Here is a 27,393-nt window from a genome sequence, read left to right as displayed (position 1 = left end):
GTAGGATTTAAATTGCAAAATAAGGGGTATTTCTGGTCTCTTTGTTGAGAAAGTGCTTGCCACCAGGATAGAGTCCCTCAGGACTGCAGCTTAGACATGGAGAAGCCAGGAGAGTCTCCAGTCTGGTACTTAGAGCATGTGTAGGCTACAGTGAGGAGCTGGGAAGCACTAGAAGACTCTGCAACTTTCCTCTTCTTGCTATGATTTTTCTCTGTTTCTTTTGCTGGAAAAAGAGGAAGAAAGAACAGATGTGGAAAAGAAGCAGCTGACTTGACTTACAGTCTTTGAGAAAGACCCTATTATTCCCTGTCTTCTCCAGGGATTCACATCACCTCTCAGAGCACGGGTGGAAAATCCCAGCAGCCAGAGCCTGCAGTGACTTCCCCTGCCCGTGGCTCTGCAGAGCTGCACTGATTTAGCCAGACTGATGAACCAGCCCAACGGGCTCAATTCAAATAATTTTTCTCATTCTTCTCCAGTCAGTAAATTAGTTAAAAAGACAGAAACCCAAGCATAGCTTGGATTCTTTCACACCCCGATGTCCAACACACAGCAACTTGCAACAGGAGAGACTTGGAAACAATGGAAGGAATGTGTTTTCCCTGTCTCCTTCGGTGCTTAGGAGGAAGTGGGTGGCTGGCAGCAGGAAGGCTGCCCTGAGAGCCCGATTATCCAACGGGAATGTGGACAATGAGGCACGGCAGGTAACCAAGGGGACTCGCAGGGCAAGTGTTTCAGGCAGCAGCTGGGCTCTCCTCTGAGCCACCAGGCTACAAATCACAGGCAAGGCTCCTAAACTCCACATCCAAGTGCTCCTGTAGGGATGATAAAAGGGAGAGAAGCAGCAGGTCCTCTAGGTGGATGTATGGGGGTGTACACATGTGTTTGGGGGGGTAAGAGCGAGTCTGCAGAAAGCGAACCTGGCAGGGAACTGCACCCCGTGCTGTGGCCAAAGCAAAGGCTGCTGAGTCTGAAATACCCTCCCACACTGAAATTCTTATACATTAAAGCAACTTCCTGCTTGTAACCAAAGCTCCAGCCTGACTTAAACTGAGTGCATGCACACATAGCCTCCGACACCGCTGGAGAAGTAAAGCAAAACATTGGCTCTGCACCCAAAGACAGATTAATCCAAGTGAAATGCTAAACTTTGGAGCTTCTGTGAAGATCTGCTACTAAACTGATGGGCAAGAAGGATTTACAGAGGGCATATTCTGAATGATTCATTGCTTATAGGAAAGTGGTGGATGTCTGGGAGCTCCTTTCCCAAATTCGCCGTGGGTCACATACCTGGGGAACCGCAGAGTCCCACCCCACAGTCAGAGATAAATCTCTCCTTGATAAAACTACCCTGAGAAGAGAATTCAGCCTCTAAAATCTGCTGTAGCCGAGGCAGGGCAGGACCAGCATCTGTAACTGCAGTGGCCAAAAGATGAAGCATCTCCACTAAGGTCAGGGAGTTTGCTTCAGAGGTGTGTCCTTGCTGCTAAGATCAGAATGTGACTCCACAGGTCACATTCCCTTCTCAGCTGCTCACTCACAGGACACATTTCCTCCAGCTCCAGGAAGTGGGTGTAGCTTCAAAAGTCAAGGTCTGGCCCAAATGCAATGTTGCCAATAGAAGGCACTGCTTTGACTTCATGGTGCAAACCTCAGAAGACTGAGACAAAAAATCTATGAGGTCATCCAGATTACATCTGACTGATGTAAGAGGCCCTTCTGATGCCAGCAAAAGCTCTGCCTGAGTAAATGCTGTAGGATTTGGTCCTAAACTGCACGGACAAAGGAAGGGAATCAGGCTCTGCCACAACACCAGCCAATCCAGAGCAATTCAGGAAACCCATTTCTGAAGACATTTAATTGTTTAAAACTGCAGACAGGCATTCAGCAACCATGAATGCCAAGCTCCCACTGAAGCTCCCAGGCTCAGAAGAAGCCAGGTGATTTTGGAAAGCCAGGCACCTCAAGGTGGGGAATCGCAGCAGGCTTACACCACTTCTGTGGAGATATTTTGGTCCAGCATCTCCTTGAGGAGAAAGGACCACTCACTGGTCCTGGACCTCTTCCAGGACCAGTGAGTGCCCCTCAAGCACATCAGTATCCAAAGCAGAAACTATTTTACATCCAGCCCTATGGAGATGGACATCCAGCAATGCTGATGGTCCAAAGGGTGAATTCATTTCCCTGGCGCTGTGCTGAGGGCAAGGAAACCTTGGGAAAAGGTGGCTGAGAGGTTAAGAAACAGCCCTGGACCTCCTCCACCACAGGCACTGGGGATTGCCACTGCTCCACTGTGGAGTTTGCTAGAAGAGAGGCCACGAAACACACCCTGCACGCAGGGACACAGAGGGAACATTCTCACCTGCTCTTCAGCCGTAACTTAACTCCTCCAGACCACGTGGCTTTGCTGGGCTGGAAGTCAGTGCTCACACAGTCGGGACCGAGTGGGCTGGGAGACAGGTCGGTGCATCCCTTTGCTGCATGTGTGTCCCTGTCAGAAGAAACCAAGGCCACATAAACACCACCACACAAAAACCTCAGCCCCTGTATCCTGTGTTTCATCAGCATTTTAGGAAAGACGGCATTACACAGACCCAGGGGGCAAGGCAGGAGCATCAGTCTAGTTTTTAAAAAAGCGCAAAGAACATGTCACAGAAAGCCACATGTATCCCCTGTGTAAAGCCACGTGTATCCTTGTTTTTCTCTAACCCAAGCAGTGCTCAGCACTTGAGAGAGTCCCTTGCACAATCCCACAGTGCTGCTTCTCCCCACGCAGGAGCGAGATCAGCTGCAGCACCCACGGCACAAAACTCATTATCCTACAGCTGCATCTGGGGACCCTAAAATTCCCAGAGGGGGAGTTCAGGGGTTCCACCGTGGGACATGCCTTTTCCACACCTCACGAGAGCTCAGGGAATGCTCTGAACACACAAGAGAGAAGCTACGAGAAAGGTCCATGCAGTGGGAGGGAGAAAGAGAAACTTATCCTCCCCCTACTGATATTTCCCTAAAGTCAGGAAGCACAATATTTACCCCGCTCCAGCACACGCGTGCAGACGTCACACAAACACCGTGCGAGCATCGCTTCAGCTCCTTCCTTCCCCCAGGCACAGGAGAGCTCGCAAAGCTCTGGTATTCCCACTTTAGCACCGAAACGCAGGAGAGACTGGAAATTTCGGCACGCCCAAGGAACCCCCCGCGCCGAATAAAAGCAGGGCTGAAAGGCCCCCTGCGCCTGTCCCTGCCCGCGGCAGGCCTGGCCCGGGCTAAGCTGGAATCGCCTCTTGTTGTGCGCTGAGCCCACATGCCGGCATCTGGGGCTTTGGATAGCTGAGATGGCTTGGATGCCATTCCGGTGAGAGACCGGCCGTCTTTGTGTCCGGCTGGGTCCTCCCCCACGCTCCCTCCCCGAGCCCCCACGTGCCAGGCAGGAATGTTAAGCCTCACACAGCGGGTGAGATATCCCAGGGAAGCGCAGCAGCACTTTCACCTAGATTAGGGAAAGCGACTGGTCTGGAACGGCCTTTTCTGCTCGCCCTGCTTATCTTCATCCAGATTTCACCCCAAATCCTGCCTTGGCTGCCTTTTCTTTCCCTGTGCCAAATCCCGTCCTGCTTTGTCTGTGCCACCCCTCTCCTCTGAGATGATGTCAAGCCTCTCATCAAACCAGAAAGATTCCCTTCCCTGCTCCCATTCCAGCCTCGCTGTACACCGGGAGCACAACCTCCTCTACTGCAGCCCTGGGAAGCGCCAATGCCAAACCCCTCAACTGCTCCAACTCTCTTTGCTCACCGAGTTTACCATGAGAAATCACCAATTTCCAGAGCCAAGGTGATTTCTTTGACACAGTCCTCAGAGTGTTGTTCCAACCCGTTTGAAAGCAGATACTGCCAGAGGAGATCTTTGCCGTGTTACAGGAGAGGTCTCGGATCTTTCCTAACTTTCCTGATGAGTGCTTGTCATAACTTCCCTGTTTCCTAAAGAGCAGAGTTTGGCTCTCAGGGGCCACACCACAGCTGTACTCCTGCAGTGAGGAAAGCTGCTCATGCCTTCTCTCCGGCCAGCTGTCTCCAAAGGAGCCAGTAACAATATTTAGGACTGGGAAACTGCCCCGTGCCAAAAAAAAAGAGTAATCAGCAGCCTGAGAAACTGATATAAAGCTGTGAGTGCCAACAGCTCCCTGGGCACCACAGCCTAGTGATCTTTCAGCACTTGGGCTCTTTTTTTTTTTTTTTTTTAAGAAAAAACAGCTTTTTAAACACGTTAAGGAAGCAAGAGACAATGCAGACTCTAAACTCTGCTGCGAGCGGAGCTTTCTAAGTCACTTCCAAGTGTTCCCATATGGATGCACACAGCTTCGACCCTCAGTGGGCAGAGGGAAGGAAGGTAATCAGCTTGGGTGTTCCCCCTCCCAGGGAGCAAGCCCTGCTTGCCAGCACACATAACTTTGGGATTTACCTCCCAGAGACAAAGACCCGTTAATTAGTGCCGGCGTGGGCTCTGGAGGTGCTGTGCGGGGGGAACAGGGGAAACCCGACGGAGTTTTCCTCCAGCCTCTTAAAAAACTATAATTACAGAGCTCTGTGTGGCACGGCGGGCTCAGTAAGACATTGAAAACTAATCAGCCAGGCTATAAATAACAACATTAATCAGGGCCTGTGGGGAACACAAGACATGAGGACCCTTCCACCCGGGAAGCACACACACCTCAGGGATGGAGCACAGCCAGAGGGGATTGGTCCCCATGCAGGGGTGTCCCTGGTGAGAGCAGAGCTGGAGGAGCAGGGAGAATACCTGAGGGGACCCTAAACCCAGCACCTGTCCTCCCCTTGCAGCTTTCTGCCTTACCTGGCTGCTTTTCCCAGAAGGTTTTCCATGCCATTTCTAACTAAGGCAGCTCAGTCTAACAACCAGGAGTGTGTTCATCTCTATAAAGACACTTCTTCCACCATAACATGGAGACAGCCACCCTGGTACAAAGGGGTTGAGGGCCTACCTTTCCTCTTGGCAGTCACCACTCACCGTCTTCTCCTTCGAGTGACCCTTCTCCAAGAGCTGGAGCTGCCCTGGGACGGCTCTCTGGGAGAACACTCAGCCCAATGGGATGCTCTTTAAGGCCTGGGCTGCATTTTATTTCGGGATGTTGCAAAGGGCCTCACAATTCCATAGCTAAAAAGTATCCCTGGCAAGGAGGGGCCTGCAGTTGTTCCTTTTGTTATCGTGCTGTTTCTAAAGTTCTCAAGTGGGAGACAGGAAACCCAGCACACACAGTCTATTTAAAACTCCTTTACCTCCCACCTGAGGCTGGCAGCTGCCTCTGAAATCTTTCCTTTTCTGCAAAGTTCATGTTTAATTATGAATTGTTATTTATACTTGCCAGTTCCACAGTGCCTTTGGTATTTAATACCACACATGTTCATGAGTACAGTCTGCTCAGCTCTTCCCTCATCTAAAAATACAACCTGGTAGGATTTTTTTCCTTGATGCAAAAGAACACGGTACTAGAGATTTAAGCCTTTTTTTAAGGACAGCCTGCCCCTCAGGACTTTCAGTGGCCCCTCCAGAAGAGAGGCAGCACGTCCTGAGCCCACATCTCTCTCTCCTTACACAGCCTTGCTGCAGCAGCCATCTGCAAAACCTTTCCCTATTTTTTACCCCGTTCTTCAGAGCTCTTCAAGAGAGCATGTGTGGCCTTATTTTATATTAATCCCTACAAGACTGGTTTGCCAGTTGCTGCCATCGATGTCTCGTGTCTTTCCCGAGTTGCCACAATCCCTGCAGAATTCAGTCGCTGTTTTTGGGAGATCCTTTGCCTCTGACCAGAGCTGACTCTGACCTCCTCCGCCTGCTTTATCTGCCTCCCTCGCTGACCTCCCATCACCTGCATACTTGGAACGTTTCACAGCACTTATCTTAACCTTTTGGGCTCCTGGCTCTTCTTCCTCACTTTCCTCAGTCTTCCTTATCCTTATTTATAATTTTCACATTCCAGTACAGACTGGTTTCCTAAATCCAGCCTGGGCAGTAAGTGTGGGTGTGTGCCTCTGCCCAGCAGATCCCTCCAAAATTACCTCTGAGTCTGCAGAGATCATATTCTTAATTAATTAAACTCCACATTTCATAACAACAGCAGCATAAATCAGTGCTGCACTCTCACTGAGAAAATGCTGCCATGTGAGCTCAGCTGCCTGGCTACAATTCCCAAAGAGGAGATTTTGCACAGGGGGAGCTGTACAAAACCCAACTTGGGAAGTTTTGTCTGCTCATAGCATTTCTTTTCCAGCACGGCAGCCTTACACTTGGCTGCACTACCATCCTGTACTCTGCTTTTTTGCTTAGCTGGCTGTAGTTCCAGGTATGAATCTAAGAATGGCTGAGATTACCCATAAACAGCACTTGGAACTATGTTTAAAAATTATTAAGGTTGGTTGGGTTTTTAAAAAACTTTTTAAACCAGGTATTTTTCAATGGTCCCACCTCTTGGAGCCACGACTACTGAGTTTGGTTTGCTGCCACAGTAAGAGAAGACCTAAGTCCAGAGGATGAAATCCCCAAATGTTAATAGGTTTAGTAATTTTTAGTATCTCTTTACTTCTAAGTCCAGTGTTGTTCCTAGAAGAGAGGATGGAGGTCAAATTGTCATTTTTAAATCATTTGGGATCAACAGGAGTGTTTATAACCACTGTCAGAATTAAAAGAAAAATAGCTGCTCACAGGCTGATTCTTCTGAAATTGAGATTAAAGCAAGGAACTCCTCTTCCAACTTCTACAGCTGCATTTCCTGTTATTTTTGTCCCTTTGTCTTAAATCAGATGCTAAGAGGCAACCCTCCTCCGCTACAGAAACAGCCAACAGCACAGCACAGACACAAAAACACAGAGAAGCAGCAACAAAGCCGAACCCAGCTCTGCCAGCCAGGAGGGATCCGGAGGAGTTAAAGCTGCTGGCTTATCCTCACGGCACCCCACATTACACAATGTCACAGGGCAGCCCCAGATCCCCACCCAGCCCAGTGACATGAGGAGAGCTGGGCAGCTTCACCTCTGGCTCTCCTCATCCCACAGGCAAGCTCTCCGCAGCTGAGGAGCTGGAATTGCATCTCCTTGGGAATGAAAGCACCGCAGCCACGGCAGTCCCCCATCTCCTAGCAAACAGCAAGCCCTCCTGCCTCCTCCATGCCATCAGGGAGAGGGCTCCCCTGGGGAAGGGATGCAGAGCTGGGGGGGGAGACCACGCTCATCCTGGGCACCGACCTTGTGCTCGCCTGTGGCCATCCTGCCGGGCAGATCCTCCCGCTCCGCCTCAAGGGAAAAGACTGGATTGCTTACGTATTTCTTATTTTGTTACCTCCTGTGGCTGCTCCAGAAATAGCCCCTAATCCACATCTCTGTCACGCTCACAGAATCTCCTTGAGCTGCACTGGAAGTGCCCCATGTGTCAGAGCACAGAGGCCCAGGTGCTCTCCTGGTGGCAGCAGTGCCTGCACAGCTTTGTTAGTCTGTGCTCATGGGACCCCGAGCCACACCAAGAGCCAGGGCCAGCTGGAAACACGCAGAGAAAACAACTTTTTCATAACAAAAATATTTATCAATTGAACTGAAACCTCCTGCACTAATAACCTCTAAAGCTTTTGCTAGAGAAAGTCTCTCAGTCTCTGGTAAAATCTCTTGATTGCCACTTAGCACACTTACTGGAGATGGGAAAGAGCCAGGTTCAAGTCCACAGCCTACTAAGGCACACAAGAAATTCAAGATTGTTTCATGGATACCTCAAAATGCCAACAGGCTCCACCTGTATAACCACTGGAAGCACTTTTTCATCCTGAGGTTTGAAATCTCAATAAGGCTCGTTTAGCACATGAATCTTGGGACCGAATTAGGCATTCTTCCCAGAGTTCTGCAGCAAGATCCAGGTCTCAAGCAGAAACAATAATATCCATGTCTGGGATTCAGATGGCTCAGTAAAGCTCAGGGAAAAAAGCCCCACACAACCCAAAACCATTCAGAGAGGTGCTGTCTGCTGCTTCTAAGAAACAGGACTACTTAATACACATTTTCTGTACACATCACAGGCACAAGCTTGCTGATACCTGTTAAAACAGGATTACTAGAGCTGATCTGTGTGCCATAAGCCAATCACCAAAAGGGAAAAGAAGAAGTTTTCCAGGCACAGAGCAGAGGTGGCTCGTGCTTTCCTAACTGCACAGGCTGTTGCTTGAAGGCAAATTAAAGAAGTCACAGGATGGCCAATTTTAAATGGATGCATCTCCTATTGAGGCAGCCATCCCTTTCAGTCTAACGGCTCCTGTGCGGTGATTCCGAGCACGCAGAATTTCAGGGCAAAGCAAAAGAGGTTGAGAAGTCACCTGGAATTAATCCAGACCCACAGCTTTCCTTCTTGGAGGGCTCTTCACTCATGCGACTCCAACTTAAACAACCTCAATGAGCGCTGACCTTCAGGTCCACTCAGAAAAAGCCTGGAGAAAGGGAACCACGTTTTCCTTGTGCAACGCTGTCTGGTCCTACTTGTCCAGCATTTTTCTGGCATCCCTTTTCTGTGAGACTGGATGGGTTTTAGCTGACCTGACCTCAATCCCCCAGTGTGGCCGCGCTGTGTTTGCACAGCCCCACACAAACCAGCTGCTCCGGCGCCGTACCTGTTTGCAAGCAGGGAGCTGAAAGGAGCGCTGGCATTCATTTGGGTTCCTCACTTCACTGGCCAAGGGATCTTTGAGAAAATGAACTCCCTCTTTGTCTGGGAGAGAGAGACCTAATCCCCGTTTTGCCCTGGAGGATTACTGGGTACTTAGAAAGGCACTCACATGCACATTTTTGGTTCGTGCCAGCTGCATTTGGGTCCACAATGTGTAGCGTTCCCTTTGGTCTTTAGCTCTGACAATAGGCATTCCACTGCACCCAGACCTCGACCCCAGAGACTGCCACCCTTTTAAAGGCACCCTAAACCCACGCTCTCTGAATTGGGGCCTTCTCTGCTTTGCATGAGCAGTTGGCCCTGGCAGCCCTGTGTGAATTCAGCTGGGCACGCAGCCCTGAGCCCGCAGCCCTTCCTTGTGCTGCCAGCCGGAGCGCACGGCTGCCTGCCAAAAAGACCTGGATCCCAGCTGGAAGGAAGAACCTGGAGGGATGAGGAATTAGCTTTTATCCCTACTCAGTTCCTGGCTTTCTGTAATAGAAGTTTATGGTTATACTCAATTACAGCTGTTTGTGCCCCAGTGCCACCCAGAGAGCCTGGTGTTCCCACAGGGGCAAAGTGTGCCCTGTGCAGCTTTGCCCGAAATCTTTCTAGGATTGTGGCTTAATTCTGTAAAGTACTAATTTGGGAGGTGGTTCAATGGAAGCAAAGAACTCTAAATTAGTACCAACTTGAGCAGCACTCTGCCTGCTCAGGGGAGAGCTCACCTTCTCAGGAGGTCACAACTGTCTTGATCTGTCTAATGGTCCCACCACAAAAGAGTGGAGTGGGATCCATGCTGCACCCTGACTCTACTTACAAGGAAAATGCTTTCCTGCACCTTGTACTCAGAAAACCCCCTCAGAAAACAGACCTGCCTACTTGTTGTGTCAAAACAGGAATAAAAATATAGAGAAATGGCATTTTCATTCTTTTCCACCCCACCACGAACAGGACTATCTGTAAACTTGCTCTTGACCATTACGGAACATCTCTTGAGGTTTTTCAGAGACACCTTTGGAGATGCTGTAGGATCAGCTTGGGGAATCAGAGCATCACACAAAGGTCAATCAGTAACGTTAGTCTTGCCAGGTTCTGGGGTATCCCAACGCTGAATCATGGGGATCAAAAGTCATTCTGTAAAAATGACAACGTTTAACCTTTCTTATGTAACACACACCAAAGCACAAGGTGGCTCTAACTGACAAGCGTAAGTGAAACAAAAAGTATAACTGCAGCTCCTACGAAGAAAAGCAGCCACAAGGAGGAAGCAAAAGTCATACTCTTATAAACAAGGACTAGTTTTCAGGATTTGGGAATTAAAATGATTCCATGGAAAAAGACTACAAACCCAGCATGCTGAAGGAATGAAGTTACGTTCACAGCAAGAGACTGGATAAGCAGAAGATATTTCCCCAGAATTACTCTTTTTACACTCACCCTTCAGAACAGTGATGTTTTCCAGCTACAAAAGGGCCATCCTAGGGAGGGGTCTGAATGTCAGGCAAGATGTGTCCCACCTGGGACCCGTCCCTGGGGTGCAGACCTGAGACCTGAAAGGCAAACCCAGCCCTCAGTGGGAACGTTTTCCAGCAGCAGCTTGGAGTTGGGACCAGGCTGGATCTGCTGGTGCAGTGGTTTGCGTGAGCACTTCCTAATGTGTTCCACACAAACCTAACTAGGTCAGTTCAGACCAACAATTTAAATGGTTTAAAGCTAAAGATTAAGGGAGTGCTTACAGGAACTGTTCCAGGGGCAGATGGATGAGGTTTCTGGCACCGATGAGCAAGCGAGGGCATTAATCTCTTCCGCCAGCACAGCTGGATCTCTTTTCCTCACCTGCATATGTGGTGCACTTTATGGAACACACCCTGAAATTCTACCCTAGCAGCTCTCCTATGGAAATATGGATGTTACCAAAGTGCTGGAACAGTGGCTCAGCTGCTTTTTGAGAAACTGGTCTCAGGAGTGACAATCTGAGCATCTCTTCAGAGGAGGCAGAAGAAAGGCTCATACTCACATTTGTCACAGGCACTCACATTTGGACACTCAGCACCGAAAAATCTAGTCTGCAGCTGAGTTGTCTCTCCTGATTATTTTGCACTGCTTCCTGGTATTCCAGATTTTAATTGCAGTGACTTGAGGGGTGGAGTGCACAGACCTAAATCCCCTTTACAGGTGTAGCAATGCCTAATCCCAGAATATGAGCTACTCCTTATGAGCTGCTTCTCCATCCCACTCATCACCCTCTTCCTGGACACATTCCTGAATACTTTACTCAACACAGCATTCCATTTATTTCCTGGAGATTTCAGCAGGAGATTTGCTCAAATGAGAAATGAGGATAGATTGAGTAGGGAGATGAGGACTTGGCCAGCTTGATGAGAGTGCCCCAGGCAAGGTACAGAAATGCTGGCTGCTAAGCTAATAAATAAATAAATAAGTGTCTGCTTGTCACTCAAAATATTTTTAGCATCTGCCAGTCTGGCAGAGATGAGCTTGGGCAAGGATGAGGACTGCAGCCATGACAATACACAGGAGATGAGAGAGGAACCCTTGGCCCCTCTCACCTGCTCCTACAGCTCAGTGCCAGCAGGAAATCTCATTCCCATCACCTTGCCTATTGTGTTTTGGACCAAGGATCCTGACTCCAGACTCAAATCATTCCTCGGGCTCAAAGCAAGATCTGCGACTTGGGATGTTCTGTGCAAGCGCTGCGGGGCTGGATTAGCACCTGCAGAGGCTTGGGAAGCTCACCTGGATGAGGTCAGGGGCTTCCCCAGTGATGCTGCCCTCGAGTACCAATGAGGTGAAGCACCTCCAGGAACAGTTAAGAGAAATTCCACTACAGATTAGCATATGGCTTTGACTTCCAGGGAAAAACTCTCAGATCCTCCTGAGTTTCCAGTAACATGAAGGTGCTACTCTGTAGATGAAAAACGTCTCACAGCTCTTGGGAATCCCAGAAAACCTCACTCAGCCTAAATACCTATCAGTGTTTAGTGGGACTTTCCTCACTTCAGACACATCTCAAAAATCCACCCCAAACACTCTGAAACAGTATGAACTGCTTTTCCTTGGAGCAAGCACATGAAGAAAGCAGGGAGGAGATGAGCACCTACTGCAGTGCCAAGTGGCAGTCTGACCTGAGCTCTTCCACAGCAGTTGCACAATAACAAGAGACATCAAAAATTCCTCTTGGAGCAGCAGCACCCTCTCAAAAGAAGCTGAATCTTTGCTATGGACATGCGGTGACTGGGAGCCACAGCCTGGAAATCTCTGCATGTCAGTAGGAAAAAAGGGGAGTAACACATACCCCCAGTCTCAGCCTCTCCCTGTACACAGGACAAGCTGTTACCATCATCATTACAAGCACCCCTCCCAAAATGAAGCCTTGGTGGAGCCAGTCCCAAACACAAATTGAGTCACAAGTGCCAAACTCTTTCACAGAGAGAACAGCAAACCCAAATCCTATTAAGCAGCCACCAGTGTCAATATTTATTCCACACAAATCAGGGACAAGTGGCCTAATAAATGGTGTCAGACTGAGTGTGGTGAGATGGAAGAGGAAGGGGATAGATAGACTAGGGGGAAGGACACGACATTAATCAGTATCACTCCTGCAAACCCCTTGACAGAAACAAGGTAGTAAACTCATTAGCCACTTAGAAACTAAGCTCCCTTTTTGCCTGGACAGTGATAGCTCCCAGTTTCCAGCCTGGAGGTTTGACATTCTTCACAGCAAAGCCACTGGGCTCCATAAAATGTTTTTCTCTCAATCCACCTCTCAACACACACCTCTCTCTGGTCCAGAGAGGCTTTGCTGGCTCAATCACTCTCTTCCCAACACAGAGCAGACCCATCCTGAAGTCTGGGCTGCAGGAATTAAGCACTCAAACCAGCACGGGGTAAGGGGCTCCCAGGCAAACAATGTCTGCACAGGAAAACAAACAAATCAAAGGATGATTTCACAAGGCAAACTCCCTGGCTGCAAGAGCCACTTCACATATCCCAGCTTCTCCTTCTCCCTGTGCATCATTCCTGCCCCTGGGGGGTGGTATATGCCGTTTCCTTCTCTCTGCCTAGGTGGGAAAACACAGTATTGAGACAAATACACTCCAGGCTGGATCTTTCCATCAGAGGTTTTAGAGCCATGCCTTACTACAGCACACATTTGCTCCCATGTATCCAGGGAAATTTAAGCTGCCATGGCACAAAGAGGATGCAGCCATCTCACATGGGGGCCCCGTCCCCACTGTAACTGTCCTGGCCACCAGTTATCATCATACATTTGCTTAATTTAGGCTGAAATGGAGTCTGTCTCCAGCCCGGAGCCTGCTTGTAACTGCAAAGGAATCTGTGCCCTCCGTAGCACACGAGATGGGATCAGGTCCCTGCTGGAGAGCACTTGGCCTGGCTATTTTTATTGTCTCCCTGAATACTTTTCTTCAACGTCGTTTTAAGTTGCTGAAAGAATAGTAAAGATGAGGGTTTTTTTTTAAATAACAGACGCACTGATAATCCATCGGAACCGTGTCCTTTTAACTTTTGGATGTTTCTCAAATCTCTGCCCTTGTTGCCAGGATGCTGAAGGCATTTTGAAGGCACAGCACGATGAAATCTAATCAGGGTGAAGTGGGCTGGTTTCATTTCCATCAGATTCCTCTTTCAAAGGCACAAATTTACCCTTCTGATCCCGACCACTAGAACTGAGCCAATACAGCAGTTACTGCTACATCAAAAGCCCACCCAGTCCCTCTCCATCACGAACAACTGATGACTGGAATTCCTCATGGTTCTTTAAACCCAAAGGACACTGCCACTAATTCAGGCCTCGCTGCAACTAGAATGTAAAGGATTAGAGAAGTGGCTCTCATCTGAACACAGGCAAGCATGCAGCACATCACAGTTAGCCAAGCTTTTCATTCCAGTTAAACTTGGGAACAGCCCCCTAAATCATCAGCTTACACACATAATGCTGCTCCAGAAGCAGAGGTACTGCTTCACCTGGATGTCCAAAGGCCAGACACCGAGCTGTGGTTACCAAACACCCAGTGCCAGCCATAAGAACCCTCTGTCTGAACAAATGTTAGCCAAGTGGGAATCCCACAGGGGCATTATACCCTGTTTGATGTCATATCCTGCTTCTTTATTTACTTACACCGCCGCTGAGGAGAGGAAGCCCAGGGATGGACCAGGCCCCACTGTGCCAGCTGCTCTGCAAACACCAAGGGAAGGACGATTGCTCACCCAGAGGGCTGACCATTAAAGTGGGGTCCACCCTAACTAAACAAATGCAGGAAGGATATTTTTCCCATCACTGCTGTTCCCTCAGCACCCCTCTCGAGTCCATCTGCTCACCGACACATCCTGCTTCTCCCATTGCTGCCAAGAGCAAGGCCGCTCTCCAGAGTGAGAAGGGCTCTACATCACCCTGCTTTTCTTCTGATAAAAACCCCCAGGGTCTGTTCAGGTCTACTGAACACAGGGACATTTGTGGAGGCTCCTGGCTGCTGCAGAACCACAGCTTGCCCATCTTCCAGAGGCAGGACTCCCACATTCCACGGCAGCAGCCCTCTCCAAGGAGCAATGCCAAGGAGGCTGGAGCTGACCCTGTATGCAGTTGTTGCCTTCTGAGCAATGTTCTATAGTTAAACTTCTGGCCTGCTGACCTCTGGAAGAAAAGCCTCTGGGATTATTAAATGACAGCCTGAACTTTCCCATAAAAAATTACAGTAATCCTTATTTCAGTCGAACTGAACTTCCCTCTTCGATTTAAGAACCAGAGGTGCCAAGCACCGTTCAGTATGGGCCAACAAGCTCTCAATCCTCTAAATCCCCATATTATGGACCTGCAGAGCACCCCTCCCTCTCCCAGCTGTAGGCTGGCCTGGACTTCACCTCTCTGAGTCAAAGGACTTTTAGGGCACTGATTTCTCCCTAACATTGTTTGTGCTGGAGTCAAGGAAAATATTGACAAGCATGATGTGGGACCCAAGTCAGACCTCCATGGCTGAGGAAACACACTGGGATCTGAGCTTCACCCCACTGCTGACTGGGCTGAAGAAGGCAAAATAGGGCTGAGGTTTGGGATGAAAAATGCACGTGCTTCAACAGGTGCTGCTGGTGTCACATAATGTCACCCTAATTTAAGGCTGGGTGTAGGCAGAAGAACGTGCAGAGGTCAGTCTTTAAAAGGCATTATAGCAGGGAATGAGGAAAATGGACCTCTGCACCTCCTGGGCAGAAGAAGAAGAGAAAGTTGGAGTGAAGGCAAATGAGGTCTGTGAGTCACATTCCTCCCAAATTTACAAAGACAGATGCTGGCTGATAACGTTCTATTTGAACACAATTCTTTTCTTAGCCATTTTAAGGAGTCTGGGGGTCATTCCAACCAGGTGACAAAATTTCTCAGCTTCTGTCCCAGTATCCAGTTGCAAGGTGCTTGCCAGCAGAACTCCCTCCAGGAACACTACACTGCTTACTAAAGCATGCAACACGGTGAGAGCACCCACGAAACTTCCCGCTGTTCTGATGCCCGGCAATTGCCTCTAGAGAAAGTGCTGTGAAGGGACCCTCAAACCCGGCAGCTCTCGCCCAGCTGCAGCCCGGACCCAGCAGTCCAAGAAGTGTCCGTGCAATCACAGCACAACGACGGGATTTAAATCCCACCTGGAGAATCCCTCCCGAGTAACGAGTTTCACACGCGGGGTCTGATCCTACACCCCCTCCCTCCCCGACCGCTCCTTCCCGGCATCCAGAGGCTCCGAAAACACCAAGCAAGAAAACAGCAGCTGGAAGGGGAGGGGGCGGGCGCCCTTGCCCGGGAAGCTCCGCCGGTGCCGGCGGGGCTGCGGGGCCGCCGCCTTTTGTTAGCCCGGCCCTGGCAGAGGGAGGGCGGCCGCCCCGCACCGCGGGCAGCCCCCGCACGCCGAGTCCCGCGCACCCCGCTCCCCGCGCACCCCCCGCAGCCCCGCAGGGCCGCACTCACCGTGCCCCGGGGCGCCGGCGGCTCCGCGCTCGCAGCCGCGCCGGGCGAGGGCGCCGGAGCCCAGCGGCGTGTCCGGCCGCCCCCGGCAGGTGCCGCGGCGGGCAGCCCGCCCCCAGCACCGCCCCGGCCCGCGGCAGCCCCCCGCGCCCGGGCACGCCGCGGGAACCCCGCCGCAGGCTGCCCCGTCCTGCCACGGCCCGGCCGCCGGCCCCGCAGCCAGGACCGAGCCGCCGTCCCCCTCCGCCGGCGCGGACCGCAGAGAACTGCGCTCTCTCCGAAGCGCTGCCGTTCTTTCTCCGAAAGAAGTCCAGCCGCAGCATCCCGTAAACCAGACGCTGCGCTGCCCTGATCATCCATGGCTCGGTGGTCCCGCCGGGGTACCTGAGAGCGAGTGTCACCGGCCACAGCAAGCCACTGCAGGGGTGGCTTTAACAGCATCTGCCGTCACCTGCTACGTTTGTTTCATTTAATCAGCAAATGAGCTACGTGAAATTAGTTTAAAAGCTACATGAAACAACTGTTGTATCTCACGAAAAGATCTCACGACAGGCAGGGACAAGATAAATAAACCCTTCCCATTTCTCAAATTGCTGTGAATAACTAAATAAAATAAAACCTTTCAAGCCGCAGAATGATTTCTGGTACACACCAGGGGAAGGAGTTCAAGTTTAAGGCAGGATTTTGTACTTCCGATGCCCTGCTCTTGGCTGGCACGAAATGAGCGCTCCTCTGCAGGCTGCTGGGAGCACCAGAGAACTATGCAGAGGGAAGATGGCAAGTCTGGGGGGGAATGTGATGCTTATTCCCTGAAGGAAAGTACCTTTTGATCCCACAGAGGTGACTGAAGGAGATACTGAAAAAGCTGTTCTTCACAACAAGAGTATCTGGCCCATCTTTTCTCCAGGAATGTCCAAAGGCCACCCAAAAGTATCCCTATTTTACATACAAGGAGACTGATATTTTATAGAGGGAGGAAAAGTAATGTGCCCTTAACCTGAGCAGGAAAGGATCCCACTCCCAACATGCTCTTCACAAGAGGCACTGGCTGCCTCGAGGCCATTTATTCACCCACCATTAAGCTATCATACCAGGTTACACAGATAATTTTATTTCTGTTTATAAGTAACTTATTCTGGCCTAGCTGTGGTTCCTGTCAGTCTCATTTGAACTAAAATATTTCATGGGTGCATCTGTATCAGGTGAAATTATGTTCAACCAGTGCTGCTTTTCATGCTGATGTCTCTCTCCCTATCTGCAAACTCATAACCACCAGCCTGAAATGTCTAATGCTTCACCAGCTGCAGAAATTGCAGATAAACCAGTGTGGGAGATGCAGAAGAAACACTTGAGGTGAGATTATAAAGGCAGAGAGCATTAGCTCCGAGTCCTAACTAGGAAACCCACATGAAGTGGCACCTCTCTCAGCAGGTTAAGTACCATTCCCCGTATTTTTTTCACTGGTGCTTCCTAGGGAAAATATTTTGTCAGTATAAAATCCGAGGTGCTCTCACACACCTGGTCTGGGAGGACTTCGAGCCCTCACAGCCAGATTTCCATCGGGGACACCACGATCCTCCTCCCGAGCACGTGCCTAAGGGGATGCGTCATCGGGATGGGTTAATAATTCCAACAGCTCCAAATCACTTTCCTATGACAGGAAAGGGCAGGTTTGGGAAGCAGGATTACACAGCCTGGTAATAACGGGGAGGAGGGATGACTCAGGTGGCGCCTTCCTGCCTGCCCATCCCCTTGCAGATGGCAGTCATTAAAGGCATGGCTTTGGCTACCACCCCTCCTGATGGCAGGATTTCTCCTCTCTCACTGGAAAGCTACGTGGAACGCTGTACCTTCCCACACTGGCATGTGCAGGGCATGTCGCCTACTCAGGAGCCAGAGGGACCAACACTAATTTGCTTCATGAAATCACTCCAGATGGTTCTGTTGAGATTTTAAACATTTTAAGTGTACTTTGCATCTTGGCCAGTAACTCTGTGAGATAGCGGGTGGCAAACAGGTTCACAGACGTTACCAGGCAATGAAACAAAGTCCAGTTTTGGGATGTGATCATAAAAGCCCGTGAATGTTTGTCCTTCTGCGATAAAAACAACAACAAAAGCATTACCACCCGCAGCATAAACCTGAGGCTCCCCATAACCTTGGAGTATTTACTGAAGCATCAAGTACTTATGATAGCACAGGGACTTGCCTTGAGGCAGATGACAGGCAGCTAATCCAAGTGGGAGTTCACTGGGAGGGATCACAACAAGCACAGAGTGCTGACAAAACGAACCCTTCCACACCACTTCCAGCCAGGCCGCCCTGGAGCAGCGACCACAGCTTCCCTTAGACTGAACAGGCACGGGCAAAACATCCATGCCAGGGAGCTGAGGTGCTGCAGAGACCAGGCTTCATGGCCTTCGGGGCTTAGTCTGCAAAGAAAAGCCCTTCCAGACAAACAAACGAAAGAATGTCTGTAACAAAGCAGGGTTTCTCCACCAGGTGACTCCTGTGGCCAGTATCAAATGTTATATCCTGCAAGGGTTAAGAATCAGGAAGGAGACTCAGAGGGCTGTTTTTAACAGCCTAAAAAAAACTAAAGTATACACACCACTGTGATGGGCACTGGCTGCATTTGCTTTTGGGAATAGATGAAGATGCTCTAGTACTATGTACCATCCACATCCCCCTCCACTTTCCTGTGTACTCCAGCAGAGATGACAGGAATAACTCTGCTGTAGGAAACCAAAGGATTCAGCCATTCATCCCGGAATCTTTTCTCCTTCACTTTTGTCTAGTCACCACAAAAAAACCCTTCAAACCCCCAAATGAACATCAAAAATATGAGAGACTCATCAGAGGACCAACAGCAAATTAAAGACTAAATGGCAGAATGAGAAATCCCAGGTGTCACAGAGCAGGGGAGTGCTGAGTGCATTTTTGGGAGGCTGTATTCCCCTGATGCACCTGGACCCTCAACAGCACCACTGGATACAGAGCTGGGATAGGGCTCTTGTTCACAGAGATGGAAAAAGATCTTATTTTTTAAGGCTGAGAGGACAATGATAAATGCTCCCAAAGGAGCTTGTCCTGTGGCTGTAACTCATGCCCCTGGCTCGCTGGCCACTGCAGATGCCAGGCTGAGGACATTTGCTCAGGCGGCTGGTGTGAAAGGCGAGACCCTGGTGGAGGGAGGGAAGGCGTGGGATGGACAGAAGGAATTGGTGTTTGAAATAAGCCACGGCCTGCACTGAAGGAGGATGATTTCCTTTGGGGAGTGCCTGCAGCGCTGACCTACCCACGGACCATGAAGAGTGAGAGAGAGTATGGAGGGGCTGGAGCCAGGGCCATCGATCACAGCTCCCCGGGAGGCTCCGCTTTTCCAAAACGTGCCCAGGCGCCTTTTGGTTTTGCAGACCTGAACCACGAGCTGTTCAGAGCCAGGACTGTTTGAATCCAAGCCCATAAAGCCAGGGGAAGTTTAGAGAGACTCCCCATTGGCTCATCTCCAATTCAAATTAACTCCTGGAAGGTGAGGAGCTGTTCAGATAAATATCAGAAACCGCTCTCTAATGGGTCAAGGCTGTTTTTTCCAGTGAACAAAAGGGATTTTTCTTGGATCTCTCTTACACTGCATATCTCAGACTGAGCTTAAGATAGCTGTGAAAAAAAATAAGGATTGAAGAAGTCCAAATCTTGCAGCAGTGAACAAAATCCATTATTAAATTTTCTCATGGAGATTTTTCCCAAAAAAACAGTTTAAGATTGAACTGAGTCTGAACACAGGAGGTTTGTAAGGAAGTTCATCATAATGTCAAGGGGAATTCAGAAAGAAATTACATATTTACATGTGCAAACTCAGGAAAGTTAATTCCTAATGTTTTTATCCAACTACCCCATCCTCTAAACTGATACTTCCTAGACCATGTCCCTAAGTTTTTCCTTGGTTCTTGGTACCACGGTCACTGGGAGCACCGCTCTGTGAGTGGAGATATCCCTAAGGGTAGAAGTAAATGAGGATGATGATAGCACAAAGAGGAAATAGTGAAAGGGTTCCTAAACATTTCAAGGAGAGGAAAACAGCAGAAAAGAGATGTCCACCTACTTTTCCTCCAGCATCCCAGAGAGGAGAAAGGAAGGCAGATGGAATGGCAGTTTTCTCTTGCTGTGAAAAAAAATCCCCTCTTTGCCTCTGAGCTACTGACAAGAAGATTTAGGGAAAAGAAGAGGAAAAAAGGACATTTGTACAGTGAAGAAAAAAAAGAGAAGGCTTTGAAGACATAATTAACAGACTGTCCCAAGTCACTTCAGTTCAGCTGCATCACAAAAGTCTGACAGAGATCCATGGGACCACAACAACCTGCCCAAGAGAATAAGACACTAAACAAAACCAGTCACTCCAAAAACCCACCCCCTTCCAAATCCAGGGGGCTGGGAAGGGGAGGAGGCTGCAGCTGAGGGCCTGTTTTCCTGCTCACTAATAAATTTAGTTTACAGAACCTTTTGTGAGTCCTTTTTAAGGTTGTTTGTTGATTAAAGCGGCAAACAACAAACTTAGCCTTAATTTATGCTTCTTTTAACATTTTGAGCTTGGGGGGGGTGCTTTTTTTAGGAGTTAATGAGGCAGAATAGGTTCTTTATGGGGAAGATATTTTCTCACCAAATTAAAACCTGTATTGAAAATAAAATAATGAGATGGAGGTGGCTTTTCTTTCAGAAGTAAATAAATCTTGGAGTAGGAAACTTCTCACGCACTTGGAACTGTCCTTATCGGGGAGATCTGAGAACAGCAGGTTCACAAGATGTTCCCACTCTCTTTTATTTTTTTATTTATTTTGCCTTCCTTCTTTCACAAAAACAGTAATAAAGCATTATTTGCTCAAAATGTGCAAACAGCTCCAGCATGTGAGAGCAAGGAAACACTGGGAGCTGTTCCCCTTTGGCACAGCAGAGCCATGAAAGCCCACGGCAGGGACTCGGCCCCACCACAACCCAGGCAGGGCAGAGGAATGGGCCACATGGTGCCACCTCAGGCACCTCTGCCAGTCCTAAAGCAGCTCCCAGCAGAACCCCAGGACTGAATTTTCTAAATCAAAGCTTCCTTGCTGCCTAAAATCAACTCCATTTTGGCAATCTGGTGTAGCAGCACAAGGAAAATAAAGAACCTGACTGGGCAGTACTGGAAGCTACTGTGTGCCACCAGTAATCAGCACCGGATGCCATTTATTGGGGACAAACAGGCAGAACAAGGTCCCCAAGTGATAGGAGAGCATCAAGCCTGGTTCCTCTCGGAAATGGGGAAGAAAGCCTTCCTTTCATGGCAGCTCCAAGCACCCTCGAGGTGATAACTGTGTTTGTCTTCGCCGGAAGGACTGACTGAACGCCGGCCTTGCAGGGATAAAACTGGTCGGTGCAGTCTGTGCCGTGCGTGGTGCTGGATGTGCAGCTGTGCTTTGGGGGGTCCTGGTTTTCAATGAAATGTCAGGATTTTCTGTGGAAGAAGCCCACCTTTTTGGCTTATTCCTTACCAAGGCTTCTGGTGTTTTGCTAAATTATCCCATGTTATGGGTAAGAACAGGGCTAAGCCTGCTCTGGAGTGCAAATATTTCCCTTCTATCTTTGGAAATCTGTAGACAAGACACCTGTGAGCAGTCTGCAGCTTCCCCCAGGATGCCGGGAGCTTTGCAGGAATGCTGTCCTTATCCCCCTGCTGCTGGCAGGCTGAGCCAGGACAGACAAGTCCAGAGCACCTGCAGGCCGTGGAAAGCCGTGGCAATGACGGCGCCTTAATGGAGCCAACAGCTCACCTCAGATTTCAAAGCAGTTGTAAGACTCAGCACTGTCACAGAAGGGTATGAATGGGGCTGTTTTCATATCTCTCATGCAAATGTCTCTTAGCACAACAATGTTATCCGTTGTTATCCGCAAACAGCAGGATTTTATCCGTCGGGTCCTCCTCTCTGATCATGGAAAATGTATACATGGTGTAGTCAAAGGACCTCGAGCCAACAGCCAGCCACTCCCCGGGAAAACACAGCACAGGAATGAGAAAAGGAACTCAACAGGCACCAGAAAGTCAACACCCAGGGAAATTTCAGCCTTTGGTAATGGCTGGGGAAGATCAGCCCCTGCAAACTCAAATGCTGTGTGGGGCCGACCTGCAAAGAAGCTGTGTGTGTGTGTGTGAGAGAGAGAGAGAGAGAGACAGAGAGAGAGAATGAAATCAGCCAGAGAATGACTAAGAGAGGTGAAAAAAAGAAATTATGTGCTCTTCTCTCAGTCCTTGAAAGCACAGCAACGATGCCCTCGCATTAGCTGCAGACATGCAGCCATGGAGAGGCACGGAAGCACTTCAGAAAGAGGTGAAAAAACAAGGAAAGCATCAACAAATCTCTGCAGAGAAGTTCTCAAAGTCAGGCAGGGAGAAGAGAGGGTCTCCAAAGGGAACAGACTGGCTGGACTGGGCTGAGTAAGGTGTCAGTGTCGATGAAGTATCCCAGCAGAAAGATTTGCAAGCTGTGAGGCCATCCAAAGGCAATCCACCAAGAGGCATGCAGGCAAAGGAGGGAGACTCTAAGGGCTAAAATCACATAAGCTGGATGAAAGCATGTCCAGCCTGTTGGAGTTTGGAGGGACAGGAAGCAAAGCTTCTTCATGAGCTTCCCCACTGCTCGCTGTGCACACACCCACAAAGGGCAGACTGAAATTCTCCAGTACACTGAGCATCACCTGGGAATGCTTCCTGGGCTCTCCCACTGGAAGTGATCATCTAAATAAATGCAAAATCCCTCTTAGGTGCTGTGGACGTGATGCCTGATCCAAAGCTGCTGAATGGGATGGAAACCCTTACACTGAGCACCTGCAGCTCCCCTCAGTTACGAGCGCCCTGCACAGCACTTACAACTCCCTTTCTTACTAAGAGCCACAGCATCAATCAGCACAACTCCCTTTTTCCTCTGTCTCTGGTGATGCTGGAAGGGAGACCCCTGTGGTGCCTTTGCAAGCTCCAGTTGTCCCAGTCACAAGACAGAGGCTGCACCTCCTTGCAGACACAGCCCTGTGCTGCGGGGCAACAAAAATAGGCCCCCGGGCTCACGAATTCAGTTCTCCTTCTCATGGGGACTCCCTGTCACAGACACGGTGTTGGACCTTGGAATGGGATGGGAACTACACTGGTGAAAAATTTACTGCAGACACTGGTTCTGTTCAATGAAATACTGCAGGAAATGTCTACTGATTCACTCACAAGGTTAAAAATAAATTGAACTGTTTTCAGGGTTTTTGGAATGAAATCAGAATCCTCCAGATCTCCCTCTCACATGAATAATTTATTTTGTTTTGGATTTTTTTGTCACTGAATCCTCTATTTCAGACTTTGAGTCTTTCATTCAGGTTTTTTTACAACCTTCTGGCTGTCAGTTCCTCCACCACAATCTCTCCCAATTCTTTCTCCTGTGGTCCTTCTAAACCCTCTTGTTTTCAAGAAAGGATGCAGCTTTTAAAATAAAACAGACTTTTTGGTAGGAATTGAAATTTGAGATATTATCAGGAGTGAATAAGCTGAATGAAATTTGCTCTAACATCTTCCAGCTGGGTTGGTTCTGCAGCATTGAAAATTATTCAGAGAACTCAACATTTTATAATCTCTCACACACACTGTGGTCCTGAGTAAACACGTGGTGTCTGTACAATACTCTGGATTAGCTTAATAAGCCAATGGATGTCACTGTTGCTCCGCACAAACCAAAATGGGGGAGCGCAAAAGGATAATTAAACCAAAATAAATGTATAGGAAGGAGTTCTCTAGCCTGGTGTGTGCCACTGAGGCTGGACAACTTCTTCAGGGGCTTCCTAAGTGCATGTCTAAGGCCTCTGTAACTATTGTAACTACAGAGATAAGGACAGGCTGACAGCTGGGTGTAAAGCAGCAAGGTTCCTAAAAAAGGAACCTCATGGTTCCTGTCGTTTAACCATTTAATTTCCAACCTCTCCCAAATTTCAGCAGCAAGAAGCGTTTGCTGATGAGTTTACTGGGAAGGATCCACCCCTGTGCACCAAGATGCTCAGGGCTGGGACAAACTAGGTCAGCAGGAGGGTATTGCAGTGCTGGCCAGGGCTGCAGCTGCCACATTTCTAGGTCAGTGGTCACTCCTGCTTTAATGGGTTGCTAAAGGTTTAAGGCACAAATGGGGTTTTTGCTTGCATTCCTGGGTGCCAGGCAGCAGCCTGGTGACTAACGAGAGGTGCTGTCCGTTGAGCCTCACAGCTGCAGTGGGGGGTAGTTTACACTGAATTACTGACACAGCTCAGGGAAACCAAGAGGGAAAGGGAGAGTCACCAGAGCACAGAAAACATGGCCCAAAAATAGAGATAAAAATTTCAATGGCGTGAGGGAAAATGAAGAAAACCGCTTGGAACGGTATCAGGAGCACGAGGCTTCTGATCCAGGTCTAGTTCTGTCAGAATGTGGGAGCTGTGGGCTCAGTTGTCCCTTGTATACATGGACCCCTCTGTGAGGAGAGCTCAAGGCAGCTGGAATTTGTTTCCTGAAAGGAAGGATATTATGTAATAAAAGGAAACAAAAGTGCCCAAGGCTTGCCTGAATTTAATATATTTGAATCTAAAATACATGTGGGATCCCTCAAAGTCTTGGTAAGAAGAATAGTTCCACATGAAGAATAGTTCCACATGCTGTTTTACAAGTAGCCACTGTGCAAGCCAATAAAACGAAAAAAGGAGCCTCAAATGCCAATCACTGAGCTGAACAGAAGCCCTGAAGCACATTGGTCCCACCTGCTCTCCAGCAAGGAGCTTGGGCTGAGACAGTTCCAAGATGCTGATGAAATGAATTCATTTGTTATCCTAGGAGATCCCTTGGGAAGATCTTCATGCTCTGTCTCAGAGTAGGCTGAGCTCATTTAAGCCTCTCCCCAGAACCAGAAGCCCATGAGTTGTCCCATTGTAACGCAGAGGAACAAGCCTGTGGCCAAGCCTGTGCCAGGCCCTGCTGGTAGTCACTGTTTGTGCCTGCTCCGAGGACACGGGGCTGTTTCCCACGGCAGGGACTCCATGTGCTCTACCCTGTCATTAGTCCTCTGAGAGGCATCTCACCAGCTCCTTCCCAGAAGGAGAACTGCACTTACCATACGTGTAGAGGCACACTTAAATTAACCTTTAATCTTTTTTTAACTTTCAAATCTGGTCTCAAAACCTTCCCCCATGCTTACGCCCAGCAGTTCCATCCACTTTCTCCAGAAGTTTTGCAGTGGCACTTTCAGAACCTGCTGTTTCCCATCCAGCCCTGTGATCCAACAGCTCTGGCAGAGAGAAAACCCCTCTTCTCTGGATGCCCGGGGAACTGCTCCACATCGAACTCCTGTGCCGTGCTACCCTGATGTAACACACCCTGTGCTGACATCAATTAAACTCTTGTTAACTTCCAGCACTCAAACAAATTGTGGTTTGTTTACATTGGAAGTAGAGGAATTCACACTTAGCACTTAAATAACAAAAGTAACACTTGAATCTGTAAGGGGTAGAGAATGACATAACCCAGGGTTGGGTAAAACACTTAAAATCTTTGACCTCTAAATAAAAATGCCTCAATTTAAGTATATCTATGCTGCAACTCATGATAATTGCCTTGGGATTGTCATAGATACTAAGTATTTCCGAAAAGCCAAGCCAGGTGTATCTTAATTCTCAAACATTTCGACCCCAAGAAAAGGAGTGAATGAACAGTGATGACTTCAGGAATCACACAGCAATCCAAGACTATGTGGCAACAGAGCACTGAAAGAGTGTTCATTTAATAGCTGACAACAAGCCCATGCCCTCAATCCACCAGCCAGACACCTGGGAGCAATCTGCACTAAGTATGGTGGCACTGGCAGGCACAGTGCCCTGGCAGAAAAAGAAGGTGTCCTGGAATTTTATAGACTCAAGATTAAATTATAAGGTACACTGGTGCTATAAAACAAGGCTGCTCCACACCTGCTATCATTAGGCCCTAACTCCTGTGGGGTCAAAAATCCTCAGTGCCACCACCTTCTGTGTCCCTGCAAAGGCAAAGAGGTTTGTTTCCTAGAATCGGACTGGAAGGATTGCAAAGTCAGTGTTGGGGCTGCAAAACAGATCTCTCTGCAATCTCTGGTACTTCAACTAACTCCTGAATCTCATCCCCAGCCCCTGAATAAACAAACCATCAGGAAAGGAGCAAATATTATGCATTTTATACAGCTGGTGATCAAACACGAGAGCCAAGCCAAGGCAGGACTTGTCTGAGTGACACAATGCCCACCTGTGATTAAGCTCCCAGGTGATATGATGCTGTTCTGATCAACCTGTCATCATCTAAACACCAGAAACACTCATTCTCACAACACGGAGCCCATATAGAGCACGACACAAAGCAGCCAGCAAACCAGGCATGCACAGGTTGGTGCAAGCTGGCAATGCTTCACAGCTAAATGCCATCTCCTCTGCCCAGCTGGTTGCACCAGCACAACTGGGCTCACCTGTACAGCTTCATGCCTAAAAGAACAAGAAAATGACACCAAACAGAGCGAGAGGTGACAGCAAAAGGCAGCGTCCCATCCCTCCCGAAACAAGCAGCACTGAACTGCTTTCGACTGTCACCAAAGGGAGCTTAAGTTTTCCCGAGGGATGCGGAAGCCACAGCAAAAGGCCCGGGTGCCCAAGGGAGGTGTAAAATCCCAAAGGGATCTGCTGCAGCCTGTGGAGCTGGGTACGCACCGTCGTGGCACGGTCCAGAAGGCCAGGATCTTCTTCAGGGCGTGCAGGTTGTCCTGCATGGGGAGCGCTGCCAGGAGCCCGTGCTCGGAGAGGAGGGGAAGCTCCTTCACCATCGGCGCGTCAGGCTGCGATGGGCAAGGTGAGGCAGCGCGTGGGGAGGCAGGCCAGGGGCAGGAAGGAGGGAGCCAGCCCTGCTCACCCTTTTAAGAGGCAGGCAGGAATAATGACAGAGCTCTGCTCTCCAGCAGCCAGCCAGCCGTGGCTTTGCAGTAATTGCCCTTGCTGCAGGCACTGAGCTGAGGAGACGAGAGGACAGCAGAGCGAGGTGACTAAACCGAGGCAGGAGCAGCAGAAGGGATGCAAGGGGGACAAGGTGACTTGTTGTTACCCCTCAGAAAAGTAGTGCCATTGCTTTGGAGCTAAGGCTGGGCCCTGGGTTTTAGTGATCCTGAACTGTCTGAGCTCAAACAGACCAGTGCTGCCCCAAAGGCTTGCACAAAGGAGTGATGGTTTATCCCAGCCTCATGTGATGCTTCGTCCAGAGCCTGGAATGTTTTTAAAACTGTAAAAGCTCCTGCTCCAGTGTCACAGTGGAGTCACAGCTCCTTGGGAAATGATAATATAAAGAAACCAAAGCCATGACAGCAGTTCTCCCTTCCTTCCTGGTTTCAATCGGTTCCCTGTGTGATCTCTAACACTCATGAAGAAAGTTTAGAAGCAACTTTTACTGCCAGTTTCACAACCACACCTGCGGGTGCTCTCAGCCCAGCCCTTACACTGGGGACTACAGGCCCTGGCTGAGTAACATCCTGATCTTTCCTGGCTCAGACACTGCCTCTTCAGACACTGCCTTTCCTCCTCCAGCAATGAGAACCGGTCCTGGGAACGTCCTGTGCTTCCAAGTATGGAGTGACACTGCAGGGCAGACTGGGGAAAAGCTGCTGTCACACGCGTCCCTC

General features: G+C 49.2%; 1 protein-coding gene across 1 annotated transcript in view; it reads right to left on the bottom strand.

The window, feature by feature from the left end:
• SHROOM3 (shroom family member 3) overlaps positions 1 to 27,393 on the bottom strand; it is a 102,967-nt gene that overhangs the window by 22,230 nt on the left and 53,344 nt on the right. The window contains exon 3 of the mRNA XM_027741145.2: positions 2,363 to 2,491. Coding sequence (XP_027596946.2) covers positions 2,363 to 2,491 — 129 coding nt within the window. The remainder of the gene's footprint in view (positions 1 to 2,362; positions 2,492 to 27,393) is intronic.

Source organism: Pipra filicauda, unplaced genomic scaffold, assembly GCF_003945595.2.
Source record: "Pipra filicauda isolate LSUMZ 115617 unplaced genomic scaffold, ASM394559v2 scaffold347_size1265977_pilon, whole genome shotgun sequence".
Taxonomy (NCBI): Eukaryota; Metazoa; Chordata; class Aves; order Passeriformes; family Pipridae; genus Pipra; species Pipra filicauda.
The sequence above is the reverse complement of the archived record's forward strand: the minus strand, read 5'-3'. Positions and strand labels throughout refer to the sequence as shown.